This window comes from Dendrobates tinctorius, unplaced genomic scaffold (assembly GCF_039654945.1).
Source record: "Dendrobates tinctorius isolate UK_male_01 unplaced genomic scaffold, ASM3965494v1 ptg000334l, whole genome shotgun sequence".
Classification (NCBI taxonomy): domain Eukaryota; kingdom Metazoa; phylum Chordata; class Amphibia; order Anura; family Dendrobatidae; genus Dendrobates; species Dendrobates tinctorius.
Window position 1 is genome coordinate 1,569,148 of NW_027362000.1, and position 22,661 is coordinate 1,591,808.

General features: G+C 44.3%; 1 protein-coding gene across 2 annotated transcripts in view; it reads right to left on the minus strand.

The window, feature by feature from the left end:
* Window positions 1-2,102: 2,102 nt before the first annotated feature.
* Window positions 2,103-22,661, minus strand: part of LOC141074831 (charged multivesicular body protein 3) — a 99,118-nt gene continuing 78,559 nt past the window's right edge. For both annotated transcript variants that reach the window (XM_073562085.1, XM_073562084.1), the window contains 5 exons: window positions 15,703-15,763; window positions 12,516-12,695; window positions 11,852-11,973; window positions 11,152-11,266; window positions 2,103-3,264 (listed from right to left, as the gene is read on the minus strand). In XM_073562085.1, coding sequence (XP_073418186.1) covers window positions 3,122-3,264; window positions 11,152-11,266; window positions 11,852-11,973; window positions 12,516-12,695; window positions 15,703-15,763 — 621 coding nt within the window. In that variant the 3' untranslated portion in view covers window positions 2,103-3,121. The remainder of the gene's footprint in view (window positions 3,265-11,151; window positions 11,267-11,851; window positions 11,974-12,515; window positions 12,696-15,702; window positions 15,764-22,661) is intronic.

The window sequence follows — 22,661 nt, forward strand, 5'->3', positions numbered from 1 at the left end:
TATGAAATATTAATACATTTTTTTTTTAAAGCTGGAGTCGGTACATTTCTACCGACTCCAACAAAAACTAACTCCGACTCCACAGCCCTGCCACCAACACAAGTTAGTGTAGAGAGGTTGTTCTCTGCTCTCAAAATAATTAGATCAGATTTGAGGGCATCCATGAAGGAGGATCTGACAGAGGCAATACTTTCTGAGGACAAATTTATAGATTTCTTCTTATTAACTGCATAAAAGTGTTTATTGCATATTTACTTACAGTTTAGAAAAGTTTATAAAAGTTATTTGCTATATTCTAATTGTATTCTAATAAATGTAGTTTTTGCTCTAAGTGGTCTGATTACTTATATGATGGTGAGAAACTGAATAAGCACGATGTTTAATATTTTACAACAGTAAATTTGTTGTTATGAATTGGCCATTTATGAAGGAGTCGGAGCCTGATAAAATCCAGGAGTCGCAACTGTGGCTTACTGACTCCACAGCCCTGGCTGTATATGCAGCCTATGGAACATATGTGGTCCCCAGGTGATAGAAGAAAAGGAGGAGCAAAATTAAAGGGGGTTGTCCTTTCCTTCATACATTCCCTATGGAGCTGCTGAGCTTTATGCGAGCGCCAATGTATACAACCAGACAAACATTTTAGAAACTGCCTTTAATAAACTTTCAGCGTCATACAAACAAAAAAGAAAAAAAAAAAAAAAAAAAAAGGAGAGAATATACCATCGATCATTCAGGATATAATTTGCGAAGGCTGCCACACCAGTAAAGAAGGAGGGTGATAAAGTAGCGGTCCATCCAGGATTAGAGAAACATCTTCCAAAAATACACAACCAAGGCGTGTCGCTATTGTTTTGGAAGGAGGCAGACATGTTTTCCTGATTTTGGACAAAGACGACGGATACTGTATTCTAGAACAACACTGGGGACTTATTTAATAAAAGGGAGGTACAATATAATTCTTTTATATTAGGAATTAATTTTGGTCATGTTTTATAGCTTTAAATCCGCCGTCCCTTCTCTCCTGATCGTCGATTGCAATAGAGGTGGTTCTACACGACAAGACAGTGGCGTCAGTTTTCCCTCCTGCTGCAGGCCATCACTGGGACCTCCCTCCCGATGCTCTAGAGGGTGCCATTTCAATGGGCATAGCTGGAATCCAGAGTGACATTAAATGTCTATGGGATGGCTAGAGATAGAGAGTTGTTCTCTGCCATCTCCAGCACGCTCGGAGAATTAAGAGAGAGGTGGTGCTTCAGAATGGCCCCTCTACAACCTTGTTCTCGGGATTAGTGGCGGTCCCAGTGATCTCCATCCCGCCTATAATGAGCAGCAAGATATTATCCTTCCTGTGTATAGTTAATAACTTGCTTTCATAGGCAAAACCCTTTAAAGGATATTTGCTCATGAAATCTGCTTGTAATCCATAAAACGATGCTGTTCCATTTTTTTTGTGGCTTCTTTTAACCACTTCAGAGCTCAAAAACCATGACGCAGTTAAAAGAAGTGACGTGTTCATTCTTCGAGCGGTTTCGTATGGAAGCTGCCCGCTCGATATATTTGAAAATACAAGATAAAGATGCCAGTGCAGAAAGTGACAGTAAAACCTCTTCAAAAATAAGAACGCTGTCACATGGAATTAAAACAGTGAAATACCCATCCTGCCCAGTCCTTAGCGCATAAACCATAGTGCACACTAATCCTATAATTTCTTTGTCATTTGGCTCAAGCTTAAAGTACCAGAATGTTCTGACATAGAGGACAGCAAGTTGTAGTGTTCTGACCAAGACGGGAGGACTATAAAGATAGAGTGGGTATTGGAGCAGGATTTATATAGGTTAGCGTTTCTATTCATTCATTGTAGTGAAACAAGTCAGGAAAAAGAGATTATAAACTTTGCCACTTACGTGTTAAGAAAACAAAAAAAAAGTCCCATTCTCTCAGTCCTCCGGACCCCGATACATGCAGGCCATAACCTGATGCTATAATCAGCGAGTGACTCTTATAATCACTCACAGTCTCCTCGTACCCATAGAAGTACATGGGAAGTATTGCCATTTATATGATATAAATGGCCGACAGGAAGGTTTATCCCACTAAAGTTGTCTTTAAAGGATTTCTCAATTTTTATTAAGACTTTACAGATGAATTCTACATGGAAACAATGATGTGCTTGTCCTGACCACTACGACATAAATATTTGCAGAGACATTTAAAGGAATTGTCCAATACTTTGATGTGGCTAGGTCATCAGATCGGCACCCCCAGAGACTAGTGGTCATTCACGGTTACGGTGGCTCAGCTTCCATTCACTTCGATAGGAGCTTCAGTAAAACCACATAACGTACTGATCTGTGCTGTTCACATCCATGTGGAGGCATCACACCCCCAACACCAGTCACATACTAACGACCTATAATAAACTGGAAATTCTCCGGTTAATGATAGTAGGTGGAAATCTTGGGAACGGTGATTAATTATGGGCATTTTTGGAAAAGTTTACATTTTACAATGTATAGGTGTAAATTTGCTAAAAAAAAAAAAAAAAAGTTTTCGTGAAAACGCATCTTAGACAGTTTGGAGTGTGTAATACATGACGATAGTTCCAATCCAGTACAGATATAAAGTGGATAAAAGGCAAATTCTAGCAGCTGGACATACCTGTCGTCTCATGTGTCGACAGGCGAGCCAGTGAAACATACCCACGTGTGTCGTACGGGTCCTTCCTTTCCTTCAAAAATCAATGAGCATCATCCAAGACATCAGATAAAGAACGTAGAGTATGGATTATATAAAGAAACCGCTATATACTTAGCATTGATTTACCAGATGCAAACCCCGCCAATATCACCCGGGGGGGTCACGGTTTATCCAGCCACAGAAAGGCGAGACGAGTGCATGGCGGCCAGCGAGAGACGTCCGCAGTCATCTCTGCTGCGCGCCTCCTTAAAGGGCTAGCGTACTGTGAACCAGGGGATAACAGACAACAGCAGGAGTCTGTCACCATTAATAAGCCGCAGATAGAGGAGACATAGTAAATATATATGTATATATAACCCAAAATACTTTCACAAAAGAAAGTTACAAGTAAAATAAAGAAGAGAGTCTATACAGTGCGTCATTAGCTCCGGAGGGCTGCGAGCCGGGACTGCATGGCTTCCAAGTCCTCCTCCTCTTCATCGGATACAACGGCGGCTGTGGCTCCATCTTCGATGGCCTCTGGTAAGGCATCTGTGACTTTGCTGGGAGCTTTGCCCAATGCCCCTGGAAAACATGGAAGCTATGGTAAAAAATCGGCAAAAATCAAAGTGAAAATAAAAAGCTGACAGTTGACCTTTTGCTTGAATATGGGCAGTTGTTAGAGCGTTATGGTCAGAAAGCCCTGGGGATCTTCACAAACTACTAAGATTTAAAGGCCACAGACAAAATGATTATACCCAAGTAGTTTCCTTTAGTTAATAAAATTGCTTCAGGCTGCAATCACCTTTCAATTTCAGATGCTCCAGTTTTGCAGTCTGGCTCAAGTTTCACTTGTCCCTCACAGTAATACAGGCTGGATGTGAGCTGCGCATCAGCACAGCTTCTATCCTGCACTTATTTAATCTTCATATGTTTTATTCCTACTATAAAGATTGTGTTCTCTTCCTTCTAAGGCCAGTTTCACACTTCATTTTTTTTGTGTCAGTCAAAATCCGCCAAAATGGCGGAAAGCGGATCCGTTGCTAAACTGATGTGAACGGATGCCACCGGACCGTTTTTTTGAGAGAGAGAAAGCAAGCGCGAGCGAGAGAAAGCGCGAGAGAGAGAGAAAGCAAGCGCGAGCGAGAGAAAGCGCGAGAGAGAGAGAAAGCAAGCGCGAGCGAGAGAAAGCGCGAGAGAGAGAGAAAGCAAGCGCGAGCGAGAGAAAGCGCGAGAGAGAGAGAAAGCAAGCGCGAGCGAGAAAGCGAGAGAGAAAGCAAGCGCGAGCGAGAAAGCGAGAGAGAGAGAGACAGCGCGAGAGAAAGCGAGAGAGAGAGAGACAGCGCGAGAGAAAGCGAGAGAGAGAGAGACAGCGCGAGAGAAAGCGAGAGAGAGAGAGACAGCGCGAGAGAAAGCGAGAGAGAGAGAGACAGCGCGAGAGAAAGCGAGAGAGAGAGAGACAGCGCGAGAGAAAGCGAGAGAGAGAGAGACAGCGCGAGAGAAAGCGAGAGAGAGAGAGACAGCGCGAGAGAAAGCGAGAGAGAGAGAGACAGCGCGAGAGAAAGCGAGAGAGAGAGAGACAGCGCGAGAGAAAGCGAGAGAGAGAGAGACAGCGCGAGAGAAAGCGAGAGAGAGAGAGACAGCGCGAGAGAAAGCGAGAGAGAGAGAGACAGCGCGAGAGAAAGCGAGAGAGAGAGAGACAGCGCGAGAGAGAGAGACAGCGCGAGAGAGAGAGCGAAAGAGCGAGAGCGAGAGCGAGAAAGAGCGAGAGCGAGAAAGAGCGAGAGCGCGAGAGAGAGAGCGCGAGAGCGAGAGCGCGAGAGAGAGAGCGCGAGAGAGAGAGCGCGAGAGAGAGAGCGCGAGAGAGAGAGCGCGAGAGAGAGAGCGCGAGAGAGAGAGCGCGAGAGAGAGAGCGCGAGAGAGAGAGCGCGAGAGAGAGAGCGCGAGAGAGAGAGCGCGAGAGAGAGAGCGCGAGAGAGAGCGCGAGAGAGAGCGCGAGAGAGAGCGCGAGAGAGAGCGCGAGAGAGAGCGCGAGAGAGAGCGCGAGAGAGAGCGCGAGAGAGAGCGCGAGAGAGAGCGCGAGAGAGAGCGCGAGAGAGAGCGCGAGAGAGAGCGCGAGAGAGAGCGCGAGAGAGAGCGCGAGAGAGAGAGAGAAGCGAGAGAGAGAGAGAGAGCGCGAGAGAGAGAGAGAAAGCGCGAGAGAGAGAGAGAAAGCGCGCGAGAGAGAGAGAAAGCGCGCGAGAGAGAGAGAAAGCGCGCGAGAGAGAGAGAAAGCGCGCGAGAGAGAGAGAAAGCGCGCGAGAGAGAGAGAAAGCGCGAGAGAGAGAGAGAAAGCGCGCGCGAGAGAGAGAAAGCGCGCGAGAGAGAGAGAAAGCGCGCGAGAGAGAGAGAAAGCGCGCGAGAGAGAGAGAAAGCGCGCGAGAGAGAGAGAAAGCGCGAGAGAGAGAGAAAGCGCGAGAGAGAGAGAGAAAGCGCGAGAGAGAGAGAGAAAGCGCGAGAGAGAGAGAGAGCGCGCGAGAGAGAGAGAGAAAGCGCGAGAGAGAGAGCGAGAGCGCGCGAGAGAGAGAGCGCGCGAGAGAGCGAGAGCGAGAGCGCGCGCGAGAGAGAGAGCGCGAGAGAGAGAGAGCGCGCGAGAGAGAGAGAGAGAGAGAGAGCGAGAGCGCGCGCGAGAGAGAGAGCGCGAGAGAGAGAGAGCGCGCGAGAGAGAGAGAGCGAGAGCGCGCGCGAGAGAGAGAGCGCGAGAGAGAGAGAGAGAGAGAGAGAAAGCGCGAGAAAGCGCGAGAAAGCGCGAGAAAGCGCGAGAAAGCGCGAGAAAGCGCGAGAAAGCGCGAGAAAGCGCGAGAAAGCGCGAGAAAGCGCGAGAAAGCGCGAGAAAGCGCGAGAAAGCGCGAGAAAGCGCGAGAAAGCGCGAGAAAGCGCGAGAAAGCGCGAGAAAGCGCGAGAAAGCGCGAGAAAGCAAAGAAAAGAAAAGAAAAGAAAAGAAAAGAAAAGAAAAGAAAAGAAAAGAAAAGAAAAGAAAAGAAAAAAGAAAAGAAAAGAAAAAAGAAAAGAAAAGAAAAAAGAAAAGAAAAGAAAAAAGAAAAGAAAGAAAAAAGAAAAGAAAAGAAAAAAGAAAAGAAAAGAAAAAAGAAAAGAAAAGAAAAAAGAAAAGAAAAGGAGGCCCGAGGGGGGGGGGGGAAGAGAAAGAAAGAAAAAAGAGGATTTTTCCATCTGCCAGACATGATTTCAGGGTAAAAAAAAAACGTTGCATGGTCCGTCAGGGCATGTCGGCGCAATCTCAAATGGGGAAAAAACGGATCCGTTTTTTTTTTTTTTTTTTTTTTTTTTTTAAAACGGCGGATTTTGACTGATGGTCAAAAACGGAAGTGTGAATCAGGCCTAAGAGTGTACCTTTTCCCTTATCTCCATCCTGTGGATACCTGTGTATAAAAGGGAACATGTCAGATGATTCATGCTGCCTAACTGCGTGCAGCATGAAGTGTAGCCAGGTATATCAATTTTTGAAATGCCATCAGTCTTTCAGAGAAGAAATACTCTGAAGATCCGGCTAGTGACCATAGCCATAAGAGACTACTCCGACAACACTGCAGATAATTGACAGGTCTCTTCCTACGTACACGCAAAAGGAGAGACCCGTCAATCACCTGCAGCAGCGCTGAATGGCACTAGACTAGTCCAGTCTCTGGCGGGTTCTCCTAAGCCTATTTTCTTTGTAATGCGGCGGTGTTTGAGAGAATGATATACCCAGCTGCCATAGTGCAGTCAGTTTGGGCAGCAAGAATCGCCTGACAGGTTCCCTTTTTACCACCTCCCCTCTCTCTAATGCACTGAAAGAAGGAACGGAGAGAGCAGAGAGCCATCAGTACCAGGAGCAAGAACAGAGGATTTGTAATACAGTTAGGTCCATATATATTTGGACAGAGATAACATTTTTCTAATTTTGGTTCTAGACATTACCACAATGAATTTTAAACAAAACAATTCAGATGCAGTTGAAGTTCAGACTTTCAACTTTCATTTGAGGGGATCCTCATTAAAATTGGATGAAGGGTTTAGGAGTTTCAGCTCCTTAACATGTGCCGCCCTGTTTTTAAAGGGACCAAAAGTAATTGGACAGATTAAATAATTGTAAATAAAATGCTTATTTCTAGTACTTGGTTGAAAACCCTTTGTTGGCAATGACTGCCTGAAGTCTTGAACTCAGACATCACCAGACTCTGTTTCCTCCTTTTTGATGCTCTGCCCAGGCCTTCACTGCGGTGGTTTTCAGTTGCTGTTTGTTTGTGGGCCTTTCTGTCTGAAGTTTAGTCTTTAACAAGTGAAAAGCATGCTCAATTGGGTTGAGATCAGGTGACTGACTTGGCCATTCAAGAATATTCCACTTCTTTGCTTTAATAAACTCCTGGGTTGCTTTGGCTTTATGTTTTGGGTCATTGTCCATCTGTAGTATGAAACGACGATCAGTTTGGCTGCATTTGGCTGGATCTGAGCACACAGTATGGCTCTGAATACCTCAGAATTCATTCGGCTGCTTCTGTCCTGTGTCACATCATCAATAAACACTAGTGACCCAGTGCCACTGGCAGCCATGCATACCCAAGCCATCACACTGCCTCCGCCATGTTTTACAGATGATGTGGTATGCTTTGGATCATGAGCTGTACCACGCCTTTGCCATACTTTTCTCTTTCCATCATTCTGGTAGAGGTTGATCTTGGTTTCATCTGTCCAAAGAATGTTCTTCCAGAACTGTGCTGGCTTTTTTAGATGTTTTTTTCTAGCCTTTTATTCTTGATGCTTATGAGTGGCTTGCACCATGCAGTGAACTCTCTGTATTTACTTTCATGCAGTCTTCTCTTTATGGTAGATTTGGATATTGATACGCCTACCTGTTGGCTGTTGTGAAGGGGTTTCTCTTCACCATGGAGATTATTCTGCGATCATCCACCACTGTTGTCTTCCGTGGGTGCCCAGGTCTTTTTGCATTGATGAGTTCACCAGTGCTTTCTTTCTCAGGATGTACCAAACTGTAGATTTTGCCACTCCTAATGTTGTAGCAATTTCTCGGATGCTTTTTTCTGTTTTTGCAGCTTAAGGATGGCTTGTTTCACCTGCATGGAGAGCTCCTTTGACCGCATGTTTCCTTCACAGCAAAACCTTCCAAATGCAAGCACCACACCTCAAATCAACTCCAGCCCTTTTATCTGCTTAATTGAGAATGGCATAACGAAGGGATTGCCCACACCTGTCCATGAAATAGCCTTGGAGTCAATTGTCCAATTACTTTTGGTCCCTTTAAAAACAGGGTGGCACATGTTAAGGAGCCGAAACTCCTAAATCCTTCATCCAATTTTAATGAGGATCCCCTCAAATGAAAGCTGAAAGTCTGAACTTCAACTGCATCTGAATTGTTTTGTTTAAAATTCATTGTGGTAAGGTCTAGAACCAAAATTAGAAAAATGTTGTCTCCGTCCAAATATATATGGACCTAACTGTAAATTTGCAGAACGCACAGCTAGACCACAAGTTTAAGGCTATGTGCCCACATAGCGATTCTTAAGCAGAATATTCCTGAGCGGAAACGCACAACCTCTTCCCGGGAAAACGCATGCAGTTTTTGAGCGTTTGTCAAACGTTTTGACAAGCGTTTTTGGCAATACAATTGAAGGTATGCGGAATCGCATGCGATTCCGCAAAATTATTGAACATGCTGCGTTTTTACCGCTAAACGATTCCGCAGCGGTAAAAAACCGCACCATTGGCACAACATGTGCGGAATTAGGATTGCATGGAATGCTTTTCTTAAGCGTTTCCATGGCAGAATCGCGCGTTTAAAATCGCCGCGGAAACACTTAAAAAACGCAGCGTGGGCACACAGCCTTACCGTTGCCATGCGGTGGTAGAAAATGTTTATTTTAATTTTTATATTTATGTTTTGAGGCTTATTCATCCCAGTGTTTATACCACATTTATGGTGGAAATTTTTCAAAAATTAAAATTGTAAAGTAATTTGTTTTTAAAAGCATTTTGCATTTTTTTTTAATCAATTTATGATGCAAAAATTCCTATAAATAATCATGTCCCAGGACATGTCCTTATCTTTTAATTCTTAATTTTAAAACGCAAAACCTGTGAACAGTGAGGAGGTGAGCGAAGCCGATGCTGCAAGCTCTTACTGCATACCATAGAGGTCCACAATGAGGGCCTGAGAAAACATGGCACTTCCCAACAAATGTGTACACCAAACAGATCAAGGAAGCATATTGCCATAAAATACATATTGCTTTATTGAAATACATACATAAGACACAGACATAATAAAAAGAGATGGATATACCAATAGAAATCACAGATACATATGTGTTCATAAGATGTAAAAAAGTATATACCAAAGGTAATATATCAGGAAGGTCATAGTAAAATACACCCAGTGTGGAACATGAGGGGCACACAGGAGGCAAAAATCATGAGCAAAAAGAATGTAACCCACTGCAATGACAGTGATACCTGAGAGAAATGCTCCAAGAGCATCCAAGATTATGAAGTAATATGTTTAGTACAACCAAGGTAATGAATCTGGAAATGGAAGGAAAGCTCTCTATAATCTATGTAGACATATCGCTAAATTCAGTGCATATCACTAGTAAGCTTTCAAGCAGAAGACATATACTGAAAAAGTGCTAACAGTTAGTGTTAATCTGCTACAGTAAACACTGGGCAATGGTATTCCAGTGTCTTCCAAAATTACATTAACTATGGCCAAAGCAATGAACACAGAGAAAAAGTATCAGTTGAAAGACTCATTATAATCTATGTAAGCATGTCGCCAGACTCAATGCTTACCACTGTCTTAATAATGGACAAAAAGTATATGATATAATGCACTAGCAACAAATGCTAAGTCATAATAATCCAATGGCATAAAGCATATCTCACACTGTGTATTCAAAGTTAAATGCCATGTAAGCAGTATTACTATCAATAGGGATATGCACATAGCATGTGTTCCCCTGTTCAAAGTGTGTAACAGCAGCCCCTTAAGAAAAAGAAATAAACATATGACCTGTGATAACGCGATCCCCGACGCGCGTTTCGCCTTAGCTTCGTCCTGGTAGGTGAGTGAGTATGGTCACATGGTGCACAAGAGCATATATAGCGGCATAATTACAAAAGACCTCTTACATCTGTGAAGTCACATAGTGCCCGGCGTGTGACGTCATCATGGCGCGTGCCTCCCGGCCATACAGCCACTCCCCATCAGACAAGTCACGATGTGGAGACGGCTGGGTCAGGCCAGGGAGTACGCGCTGCCAAGGCAACGCACCACGCTGCAGGATGACGCCGCGGACATGGAAGCCACTACTCCGCCCGACGTGTCAGGGCCGAGAGGCGGTCTTAGCGCATCCAGCAGACGTTTCCACGCAGAGTGTGCACAGTGTACTGAGTGATATAATGGAAAGACAGTGTACCAAAGGTTCAATGTCATATTATAATTATGCCAACGGATAGAGAGCTCTAATACTCAAATACATGGCATACAAATGCAAATAAAGTACAGAAATCGCCCCACTATATTGTGTTAGGGATCCATATACTCAATAGTCCCCCAATTTTTGATATATAAAAAACAGATTTATAATCATATAATAAAACACAACATAGAGAGAAATTCCGGGAAAATATTAATATACACTACCCATACTGAAGTCCCCTAAGGATAAATTCAATATTAGCATTTCAATTATGCCAGTGGTTGAGAGTCTCTCCTACATAGGATATTAATCACATGAACAAGATACATGAGAAGTCATTATAGCATGAAATATCCACTAGTCCTCAATATGTTGCAAATTACACAGCATATGGTAAATAAAGGTACGGAAAATAATCCTTGCAAGGGATGTATAGCAAACATATTAAGACCTAAAAGGGCAAGCCTATTACTTTATAAAATTACTTTCCTATAGGCAAAATTGATCATTAACACAAAGTATATATATGACAATTGCAGCCAAAATGTCCACTACTTCTCAATACATCACAGGTTTCTCGGCACATAGTGTGTCACACTTAAAGGGATAAATCCCTCCAAGGGATATATAATCTTTATTATAAGAGCCTGAAGAGGACAAATAAACATGCTGATATATAGATTTTTCTTAAAAAGAAGGAGATCCCAAATTTTTGCATACAACAATCACAGAAGACCGACCACAGGTTAGTCAGATTTTCCCCCCTTATGTTCCACACTGGGTATATTTTACTATGACCTTCCTGATATATTACCTTTGGTATATACTTTTTACATCTTATGAACACATATGTATCTGTGATTTCTATTGGTATATCCATCTCTTTTTATTATGTCTGTCTTTTGTATGTATTTCAATAAAGCAATATGTATTTTATGGCAATATTTTTCCTTGATCTGTTTGGTGTGCATACCATATAGAGCTGAATTTCTTTCCTTACCTGCCGTGATTTCGAAAAGGATCTTATCTACTTCCCGCTCTGCTTCTTCCTCCATTTCGTCCTGGTCCTCCATTCCCTCAAATGTATCTTCTAGCATCTCTTCTATAATGCCAGCCTACGGGAAAATAAGGCTTCATGCTATTACATGGCAGAGGGAACAATACCCGGGGACCAAGCTGCACGGGAGACTAGTTGGACAGGCGGGTCCCTGGCAGTTTTTCCCCGCTCGCTTCTCTGGAGTGACAGATCGCTCCCTATAAACGCACACAGGGAAAGTCCTGTCAATCACTGGCAGCAGGCCGGTAGAAGCCGCCAGGGACCAGCCTGTCTGACCAGTCTCCCATACGGCTTGGTCACCAGCAAAATGAACATCTTTACATGTCATCTTTTAAGGTGGAAACTGCACACAGAACTGCAGATCCGGGATTAGAAATATAATGCCGAGTCTCGGATTTCAGCTGCGGATTTTGTTTAGTCCTGTGTATATGGCGATACGGAAGGAAGAGACTGTAATAAACCATCTCTGCCTTCTCAACGGGAAGTCCGGCTGTGTCTCACAAAGCCACGGATGGCCCGGATGTTTCATCGTCTATGGTCGGCCAGGAAGTAGGTAATAGCCAACGTTTGACAGGCTGGATAATTACATGCTTGTACATGGATGGCTGATAATCTATCCATTTCTGATGTTCTGGACATTTACCTTCATCATTTCTTTGGAAAGATCTCTCATGGTGGCCTGGATCTCTGGAATCTTCACCAGATTCTGCATGGCTTTCATGACCTCCGTGCTTTTCTGTAAGGAGCCGGAAACTCTGAGTACAGCTGGAGGGACACAAGTAAGAAATAAACCATTGATGTCCTGCTACATGCAGCGTAGCGACTGTAAGACACAAGGACAAGCGGCTTCTTGCAATCTTGAGGGTTAATCCCCTTTCCATGAAAAAAAAAAAAAAAAAAAAAAAAAAAAAAAAAGGATAACTTTCTCGATGCTGGGACCCCCAGCAATCCAGAGATCGGAGTTTTTTGGAAGGAGGCCACTGTTTGTAAGCCCAGAGGCCCTTATGGGACATGATCAGTCACTAGGACAGCGAGGGTCCTTAAAAGAAAGAAAAAAAAAGGCACCCATGTCTGCCATTAGCACGTCTCTGCCTAGTAGGCCTCCATGAAAAATACAATACGGCACCAAACTCGATGCACGTGAAGAAATAGAAGTTTGCAAAAGTTGCACAACTCTTTCTTTATCAGATCTACTGTACACAGATGACGGAGCACATTTAGGCCCGGACTACGTGGCCGTTTTTTGGTAGTCATGTGTCGCAGGCTCATTAGATGAGACGTCCCTGCTGCTGTCGGCGGCTCCTTACCCAGCTGGTTCTTCATGCTCATCAGCACGGAGTTCATGTGAGCCTTGGATGCGTACAGCTTATTCACAGCCCGCTTGGACTGCACCACCTCCTTGGCCAATATCACACAGGCCTCCCGGTTGCCTTTCTTCGCTGTGTCCTTTATGGATCGTTTCACCTTTTCTTCCTCTCTCTGGATATCTAAAATAGATGTAGAAACAGTCACATAGATCCCCACAGAAAGTAATACTCCATAGAATCAGGGTCTGGATTCAGGACATCAGCAGACACAAAACTGCAAGTTTTTAATCCTTTTTTCCCCCACAACCCCAATTTCCAAGAGTTTTAACTTCTATTTTCCCCGTCACCATATGGAGCCTTGCTTTTCTTTGTGTGAAACAATTTCCATGCTGTATTATAGATGCATGTCTGCACCTGTCTTGTAACTGCAGTAACTGCCTGTAGAGGGCTCCAATCTCTGCAGTTTAACCATTTATATGCTGTTGTCAAGCACCGACAGTGGTGCGTAGATGACATTATAGTCAGTCCATGCATAACTCTTGGAAGAAGGAGGGGGGGGAAAGAAACCCTCAAGTGTAAAATGAAAACATTTGGAAAAAGCTGATAATACGGGCGAAACGCGCGTCAGGGTCATATTTCCTGCTGTGTGGTATACACTAATGTGAATAAGTGTCCAATCGAGACAGAACCACCCAAATATATATAAAAATGAACACAGGCATCAAGGGTCATCCCAACATTTAAGGGTGTGTGCACACGCTGCAGATTGCTCTGCGGAATTTTCCGAGCAGATTTGATGAAAACCGCAAGTAAATCTGCAGGTCAAAAGACCTGCGGTTTTTCTGCGGTTTAGCCTGCAGTTTGACACCTGTCATGGAGCAGGTGCCAAACCGCAGCGGAATCCGCACAAAGAATTGACATGCTGCGGATTTGAAACCGCAGAAAAAAATGCACGGAAAATTCCACAGTGTCTGCACGCGGTTTTCATTTTACATAGGTAATAATGGTATTGTACACCGCAGCAAAAACTGCTGCGGATCCGCAGGACCAAAACCGCTGCGGATCAGCAGCAGAATCCGCAGCGTGTGCACACACCCTAATACTTGTACACAGGATAAGGTGAATAAATATGATTTCTGGCAGTCAGACCCTTGAAAACAGAGCTGTGGTCACACATGACTTATTACCAGTGAATGCACACTGGGGGATTTGGGATAGGTGCTCCTGTAAACCAAGGAGGCCCAGAAGTCCGACCCCAAGTAAATCAATCATTCACCATCTATACCACTGAAAAGGTGAAACAAGCCCCCATTGCTGAGATATACAGTAATGGCCGAAATGTTGGCACCCTCAAAAATTGTTTGAGAAAGTGAAAAAAAATAAAAATAAATTATATATATATATATATATATATATATATATATATATATATATATATATATATATATTTTATTTTTTTTTTTATGTTGCTATATATATCATGTTGCTATATATATATATATATATATATATATATATATATATATATATATATATATATATATATATATATATATATATATATATATATATATATGGCAACATGATTGGCACCTTTAACTTAAAGGGTTGTCCACTACTAGGGACCGCCTTTTCTTAAACCAAATATTCAACCCCAATAAAATAATAAATCCTATACTCACCTCCCGTGCCAGCGGTGTTCTCCCCGGCGGCTGTGAGGTAGTGTTGTGACACTGGCACCCAATCAGCGCTGGCTTCACTGTCTCCACCTTCAAACAAAATGAACATGAAGAGGAAGCCAGGGATCAGCTGCAGCCCAGACTTCCTCTTGATGTTCAGTTTGTCTGAAGACAGAGACAGTGACGACAGCGCCGATTAGGCACCGGGCATTACATGTCATTCCAGCGCATCACAGCCCGAGACCACGAGTGCAGACAACATAGTTTAAGAAGAGGTTGCCCTAGTAGTGGAGAACCCCTTTTAATATTTGGTTGTACACCCTTTGGAATAAATAACTGACTCAGGGCACTTCACTGCCACCCAGAATCCATTGGGAATCTTCAGATTTCATGATGCCTTGCACACAGTCAAAAGAACGCCAAAATATCTTTGAATCTCCACCATTTTTGATTGTAGGCACTGTATTCTTTTCACTATAGTCTTCATTCCGTTTTCGGTAAACAGTAGAATGATGTGCTTTACCACAAAGATCTCATCTGTCCACAAGACGCTTTCCCAGAAGGATTTTGGCTTATGCATGTACATTTTTGCAAACTGCAGTCTAGTATTTCTATATCAGCAGTGGAGTGCTCCTGGGTCTCCCGCCATAGTGTTTGATTTCATTCTCATGTGGGCGAATAGTTTGTGCTGACACTGATGCACCCTGAGCCTGCAAGACAGCTTGAATTTCTTTGGAACTTGATTGGGGCTGGATATCTACCAAGGTGACTATCCTGCGTTCCAATTTTTCATCAATTTTCCTCTGTCGTCCACGTCCAGGGAGACTAGCTACAGTGCCATGGGTTATAAACTTCTTGATTATGTTGCGCACCGTGGACAAAGGAACATCAAATCTCTGGAGATGGACTTGTAACCTTGAGATTGCTGATATTTTTCAACAAGTTTGCTTCTCATGTCGTCAGATATTTCTCTTCTCCTCTTTCTGTTCTCAATGCTTAGTGTGGCACACACAGACACACAATGCAAAGATTGAGTAAACTTCTTCCATTTACACACAAAGGAAATAAACACGTGTATAACAAAACATGTGCAAGTGCAATAGTTTTCTGGGAGAAATGCTGCATTTTCTGGAACAATTTCAAAGGTGCCCACACTTTTGGCCATGACAGTATAAAATATATATATATATACACACACACACAAATTACAGGTATATAGGAGAGTCACCAGTGTGCCCTTTCCTTCCGATTCCTTATGTTACTGATGACTATGGCTCCTGTTGTGCATTCGTTGCCTGTGAGGATAGTGATGACTGTATTCACACCTCGACTTCAGAGAAACCAGATCCAAAGAGCTGAGAACAGGTTCTATTTATAGGGGCCCACGCCCAAGTCACAAGGCCCAGTGCCTGGACCGATGAGTACAGGGGTAGGGCTGCTATAACATAGGGAGGAAGATAAGACTGAGAAAAAAACAAAACAAAGAAATTCAGCAAATATAAACCGACCTCTTATTTGTCTGTCTAACACTCGCATTTCCTTGCGGATTTTCAGCGACCATTCATTCACCTAATGAGGAAAGACAATGATTAAGAAATCAATACAGGACGAATACGGAAAGCTGTTAACACTTTGCTCTTCAGGTTATTTTTTTTTTTTTTTTTTTTTTTTTGTCAGCCTTGCCTGGGGCTGCCAGTTTTGAGCAAGAAGAACTGCTGAACCCTGGCCCATCGGCGACTGCAGTGGTCCAGAGCCCCCTCTGAGATGCCATCAACCCCAGCTTTGCTTCTGATCAGTTAAATCCAGCACAGCGTCACACCAACTAATCAGAAGTGGTGCTGGGGTTGGAGTAGGATCTCGTCGCAGAGTGGCTGATCAGGACCAAGGTCCTACGAACCTTCTTGCTCAATTCTAGTGTCATTATTTGCACCAAATTTATCAAAGTTTCTTATGAAGTTTGAAAACTTTGGTACATTTTTAAATTCCAGACTTCTGTCTTGAAAAGATTCTTCACTTTCTCACCAAGCTGGAGAGTTTGAGATTTTTTTTTTTTTAAATTTGCAATTAATAAATATGGCTTTATGGGGTATTCCTAGAATCAAAAGTTATCCCTTAATTTAATCGCTTGGGTCCCAAGGCCAGGGTTACGGGTCCCAGGACCCAGCCCCTGCAGTGCTGAGATGAGGAGCGATGTCCTCGGCTATTTTCAGTGAGTCCCATAGACTTTGAACGTTCAATCTCCGCTCCATCTAAGCTGGAGGTCTGCAGAGTTCAGTTCACTGGATCTCAGCAGTTGGACCACCAGGTATTCCCCATGATTTGGATTGTCATAGAAAATATTAAGATCCATAACACAGCTCCAATGAAGGGGCATTCACCCCCCCTCCTCTGTCACAGAGTTTCCAGTAGGAAAAAGAGCTAACAATCAACTTCTTTTAGTAGTTGAATTACACAAGTTAGCATATGGGAAATCATGTATAGCTGAGAAGTGACAGAACAAAAAATCCTTTAGAAGTCCAGACTCCCTGGTGGGGACAGGTAATTAGGACAGGATACCTATTGTGATGACGTTTGGTGTTTGTTTGATTGGAAGAGGGGCTCCTCTCCAGGTTGAGCTGTTATGATGAAATAACTTCCCCAGGATTTGTGTATCCGATGGGAAGTTATGAATATTGGGATTTACATAGACCCGATATTTAGGAGATTTTCGTTGTCGTAGTGAGAATATGGACGTGACGCACTCCTTCCAATTATATAACCATCTGATAGATTGTGTGAACCGGGGGTCATATTTGGTGTCTATGAAAGGTTAAAATCATAATAAAAAAATATGATGACAATGTTCAGGGCCTGTGACCATGAGAAGCAAAAATAGTGTATTTAGTGAATCTCAATTTTATGAAAATGTGGCCACTTCCCATGACAGCCCTGTTATGAATCATCAAGCGAAGGTGCGTGGTTGTAACTTAGGAGCTAATAAAAGGCAAATGACAAATTTTTGGACGTGGACAGTACTTGGGGGCATGGAGACACAGTTCACTGTGGGTGCTGTCCAACTTCCTGGAGTGCCTCCCTCCATAAATCTGAAGCCACTGCTGTGATGACCTATTTAGTAATTTTTCTCTGTTTATTCTCTTTACTTCTATGTAATTTTGTATACTGTATTGTCTCGTCCCCTTTGTAAAATCATAATATTATATATATATATATATATATATATATATATATATATATATATATATAAAAAATTTTATAATTTGTGCCAGATCCTGGAGTGCCCAATGCCTTGTTCCTCCTTGATGCCGGAGAAAGGATACCGCCGTCACATTGTCCGATAGAATCTTGACATGTTGATTTCTTAGTTTGACCCGATTTCTTCTTAGGGCCTCCCATGTGGCGTAAAGTTCCTTGTAGTTGGAGGAGGTGGACCGCATGTTTGCCAGCCATTCTCCCTGAAGAATTCTGCCTTCTAGATGAGCCCCCCAGCCCCATTTTCTGGCGTCTGTAGTGATTATGACTCATGGGGAGGTGATCCAGGGGACACCTTTGCTTAGGTTTTGTCACTGCATCCACCACACCAGGGATCGTTTTACTGCTGGAGACAAGGCCATTTTCTCGTCTAGGGAGGTCTGGTGACGATCCCAGGCGGCCAGTACTTCTTTTTGAAGGGTTCTCGCATGGAACGGTGCCCATCGGACACAAGGGATGCAGGATGTCATGAAGCCCAGAGCGCGCATGGCTATTCTGATGGAAACGCGGCCTTTTTGAAGTTGCTTCATGCTGTCCCGTATCCTTGTCTGTTTTTCTGGTGGTAAGAAGGAAGCTCTGCTTCTGGAGTCTAGTAGTACCCCCCCAAAAAAAAAAAATATTCTTTCTGGTACTAGGTTCGATTTTTCTTTGTTTATGATCCAGCCCAGAAACTCTAGAACCTCTATTGTCTTCTCCTTGTGTCGCCGTAGTTCTTCTGCCGATCTCGCCACCAGAAGGAAGTCGTCTAGGTATGGAATGATGAATATTCCGTGATTTCTTAGGAACGCCACCACTTCCGCGATTAGCTTCATGAAGACTCGAGGCCAGACAAAAAGGAAGACACTGAAATTGAAAGTGGCAGGTCCGATTCTGAAGTCTTACTGCAAACTTCAAGAATCTCTGTGACATTGGGTGAATTGGCACCTGATAGTAGGCACTTTTCAGGTCCAGGGTACACATCAGGGCATTCTTGACTATCAAATGGACTGTGGATCTGATTGACTCCATTCAGAATTTTTTGTACGTGACCCAGGCATTTAAGGGTTTCAGATTTATAATGGTACGGGATTCTCCGTATGGCAAATAGGGACGAATAGTGGCCCGTCCCAATTTCTGCCCAGGGAACCGGAATTACCACCCCTAAGTTTGCCAGTTCTGTCACGTCGACCCACATCTGGGAGTCGTCTTTTATTCAGCAGGGAGAAATGGACCTTTCGGGGGAGGGGATGAAAATTCTATTTGGTAACCCTCTGCTATTGTACCCACTGATTTTTTGTGATCTGAGACCACTGGGAACTGAATTCTCTGAGTCGACCCCCTATGTTGGTATAGTCATGTTCTCCTGGATCTAGTACGTGATCCAGAAGGGGGGGGCTCTAGATCTTCCAGCTCAAGAGTGGGTGCTACCGTAGGAACCCCTCTGAGAGCTCCCCTGGTACCTATAGTACTGATGCCTTCTATAATCCCCCGGGTCTACGAAAGGGCTGGTCCCTAGGCTTCTTTTCCTCAGGGAACCCTTTCTTTACATCAGATACTTTTTCTAATATATCATCCAATGCTGGGCCAAAGACTTTTAACCCAGAGAAGGGAAGGGCACAGAGCTTGTTTTCAGAGGCTCCGTCACCCGTCCAGGTCTTTAAAAGATGGCTCTGCGTGCCGAATTTGACAAAGTCATTCCGGGCGGCATTTCTAACATTCCGCCGATGCATCGGCTAGGAAGGCTGTGGCTGACTTCATGATCGGAAGAGAATCTATAATTTCCTCCCTTGGGGTTTTATTAGTTAAATGTTCCTCTAACTGGCCCAACCATAAACACACAGACCTTGCCACCGAAGTAGCGGCTTCATTTGTTTTAATTAAGGCTGCTGATGTTTCCCAGGCCCGCCTTAGTAGGTTATCCGCCTTCCTATCCATGGGGTCCCTCAGACTAGACGCGTCCTCAAAAGGGATCGTTGTTTTCTTGGCTACTTTTGCCACAGAGACATCAATCTTGGGAACTACTTCCCATTCTTTAATGTCCTCGGGGGTCGACGGGGAGCCATCTCTTAAAGTCCTGGGATATCACGAGACGTTTTTCCGCCTCCTCCCATTCCTCCAGGACCATAGCTCGCACATGGTCGTTCACTGGAAATACTACTTTCCTCTGCGCCCTAAGGCCCCCGAACATCATGTCCTGCCTAGACTGAGGTTTCCGGACCTCCTCAATCTCATTGTGTCTCTGACCACCTGAACCAGATTGTATCATCCGAGGAAAATAGGTATCTTTTCCCATACTCCGGTTCGCTAGTGCCCAGCTCGCCTTCTTCCTGATCCGACTCCGAGGAGTAGGAACCTTCCTCCGAACTAAGCTCCATCTCCTGTCTGGTTCGCTTAGTACTGGGGCCTGGACTGCCTGGCTGTGTCTGGGACAAGGTGGCCACGGAAGCCTGGACCTCCTCTCGAATCAGCGATCTCATCTCCGATAGGAGGGACGGCTGTTCGCCTTTCATTACTTTGGCCGGACAAGTGTCACACAGCAACTTCTTGTGCTTGCTGGGGAGCTTAACTCTGCATACGGGACACTTATTGGTCTTCCCTGGGTCTTTCTCTGCCTGTTTGGTCGTGGGAATGGGCGCTGTCGGTTGTGCCTTTTCCTGCATAGTGCAAGAGAGGGACAGTCAGGCTCTGATCTGGGCCTTCAGGGTGTCAGTCAGTCGGTCTGCGCTATGCGCACTTACCCCATCCGGGTCGATTCTGCCCTGGTTCTCCATCGCTGTTGAGAGCCTCTGCGAGGGCAGGACAGGAGGGTGCTGCCTGTCTTGCTGATACCGCGCTCTGCTCCTTCAGAGCGCCCGCCGGCGGCCTGTATTTCCGGCGCTCTGACCTCACCGGAAGTGCGTCACAGTCTCTCTGCACGCGACTTCCGGTCCCCGCGCTGCTGCCGGCGTCGGAGCTGAGAGTCTCTGCTGCGGGAGGAAGCAGCTCTACCCAGGGGGCTCGTCCTCCTCTGATCTCTGTGGCTGAGGGACCCCCACCCAGGAGGGTTTCAGCGCCGAGGCCGCTTCACAGGAGGAAGGATTGACAGGGCCGCCCGATCAACCTGGACCCCTCCGGTAAGCCGACTCCTCTTGTGCGTCCCTCCATGCAGGGACAGGAAGAAACACTGAGGGAATGGGGGTGGAGACTGTTTTTAACCTCTTGTGTGCTCATCCTGTCCCTGCAAGGAGGCGAGGGACGTCCTCCCTGCTGCTGTCAGGAGGGACGTCCTGGAAATATATATATATTTTATTATTTGTTTTTATAAACACTGCCTAACGTTCTGGATTAAATATAAAATGAATTTGTTTTGTTCTTTTTGTTCTGTAACCCACACCCCAAAGCATATGCTACCTGTATAAACAACTGGTGCTGGCAGTGAGTAGTTCTTGGGTTATCTTGCAGTTATCAGTGACTGTACCGGGGTACACTGTATATACTCAATGTTTTGGAACCAAAAGTATATATACCATACGGACAATGCTAATTCTCCCATAACCGGCCTGTTAGTAGTGGTGGTGGTGGGAGAGACTCCTGCAGCATTCCCTCAGCTGTTACTGGTGGACGCTGCACCGAATCCAGCACATTCTTCTAACTCAGGTATTAACAACCAGTCCCCGGTTTATATCAGGCACTTTATTTCTATTATACTCTGTGCAGCTCCCTGGCACACTTTACTCATTAACCCTTTAGCACACTCAGGATGCTAATAGTCACATGGGCAATGTGCAATACTGTTTCCTTTGCAGATACTCAGCAGCAACAAACAACGGCTTTTGTCTACTGAGGCATGTTGAACACTGCAGTGATTATTTTGCATGTCAATACCTCTTTATATTTACATCTACTTTTTCCACAACCACACGGGCAACGTGCAATATTGCCTTTTTTTACAAAACCTAGTAGTAACAAGCAATGTGTTCATTGTCATCTACTATGGTGCACTGACTCTGGCAGGAATTATTATTACTTTTGCATGCAAGAACCATTTTTGTATTTATATTTAAATCTACAGGGTTATTATTGTGTGTAATATTTTCTTTTACATCATTGTGTACTGTTTTGCCACAGCCTATCCCCCCTTTTTTGGAGGCCTTTAGCCCTGTCTTTTTAACTTCTCCTTTTAATAAAGAATTATTTTTAACAATCAATATTTTCTCTTATTTTCACTTTTTTTTTTTTTTCCACATGATATACCTTCTTGTGGAATATGTTGAGCACTGTTTGAGTTTGGCAACAAAACTTTAAAGGGGCTGTCCACTACTAGGACAACTCATTCCCCCCGATACAAAAAAAAAAAAAAAAACACCTTATACTCACCTCCCGTGCCGGCGCCGTTCCCTGTGGTTTTGACACTCACAGTCCTGGGGCTCCCATGTGGATATACGACACATGGGGCCAGAAGCCAAAACAGCGCTGGTGTCACTGTCCCCGCTTTTGGACAAATCGAACATGAAAAGGAAGTCCGGGTTGCAGTTGATCCCCAACTTCCTCTTCATGTTCAAGTCGACAGAATGCGGGGGCAGCGACGGCAATGCTGATTGGGCACTGGCTCATAACAACCGCACGGGAAACCCAGGACCGCGAGTGCTGACAGAGTAGAAACGGCACCAGCACGGTAAGGGAGTATAAGCTTTTTTAAAAAATTTTATTGGGGTCAAGGGTGGAGAATGAGAAGGGACTGTCCTAGTAGTGGACAGCCCCTTTACACTCTTGCTGAAACATCACTGTGCTGTTTTTAACACTGTTATAAGCAGGAGAAGACTTGGGATTTTTTTTTAAAGATTTTTTTTTTTTGCATAAAACCGGTACACAACAAAGCCCTTAATAAATCCCCTCCTATAGTTTACACAGGAGAACAGTCACGCGGACGTCTCTGGGCTGCCACCCCCCGCACACCTACAGAAAACCACTCGTCAATCACGCAGAGCAGGAGCAGAGAATGGGGACCCCGGACTCCGACCTTCATTCCCGTGATGCCTCTTCTGTCTCCCTTCGTTTAGCTCCTTTTTAAACCTTGTTTTCCTACTAGTCATAGCAGCAATTGAGGCCACTATCACACGGAGACTGTGGCTGCAAGGGTTAAACACAACACTGCTGTTCTCATGTTTTACCACCCTTATAGGGTGGGTGGGCATCCCTTTAAGGTATATATATCTCCCTTTAAGATACAGATATCAATCTCTCCTGTCTATAGGAGTAG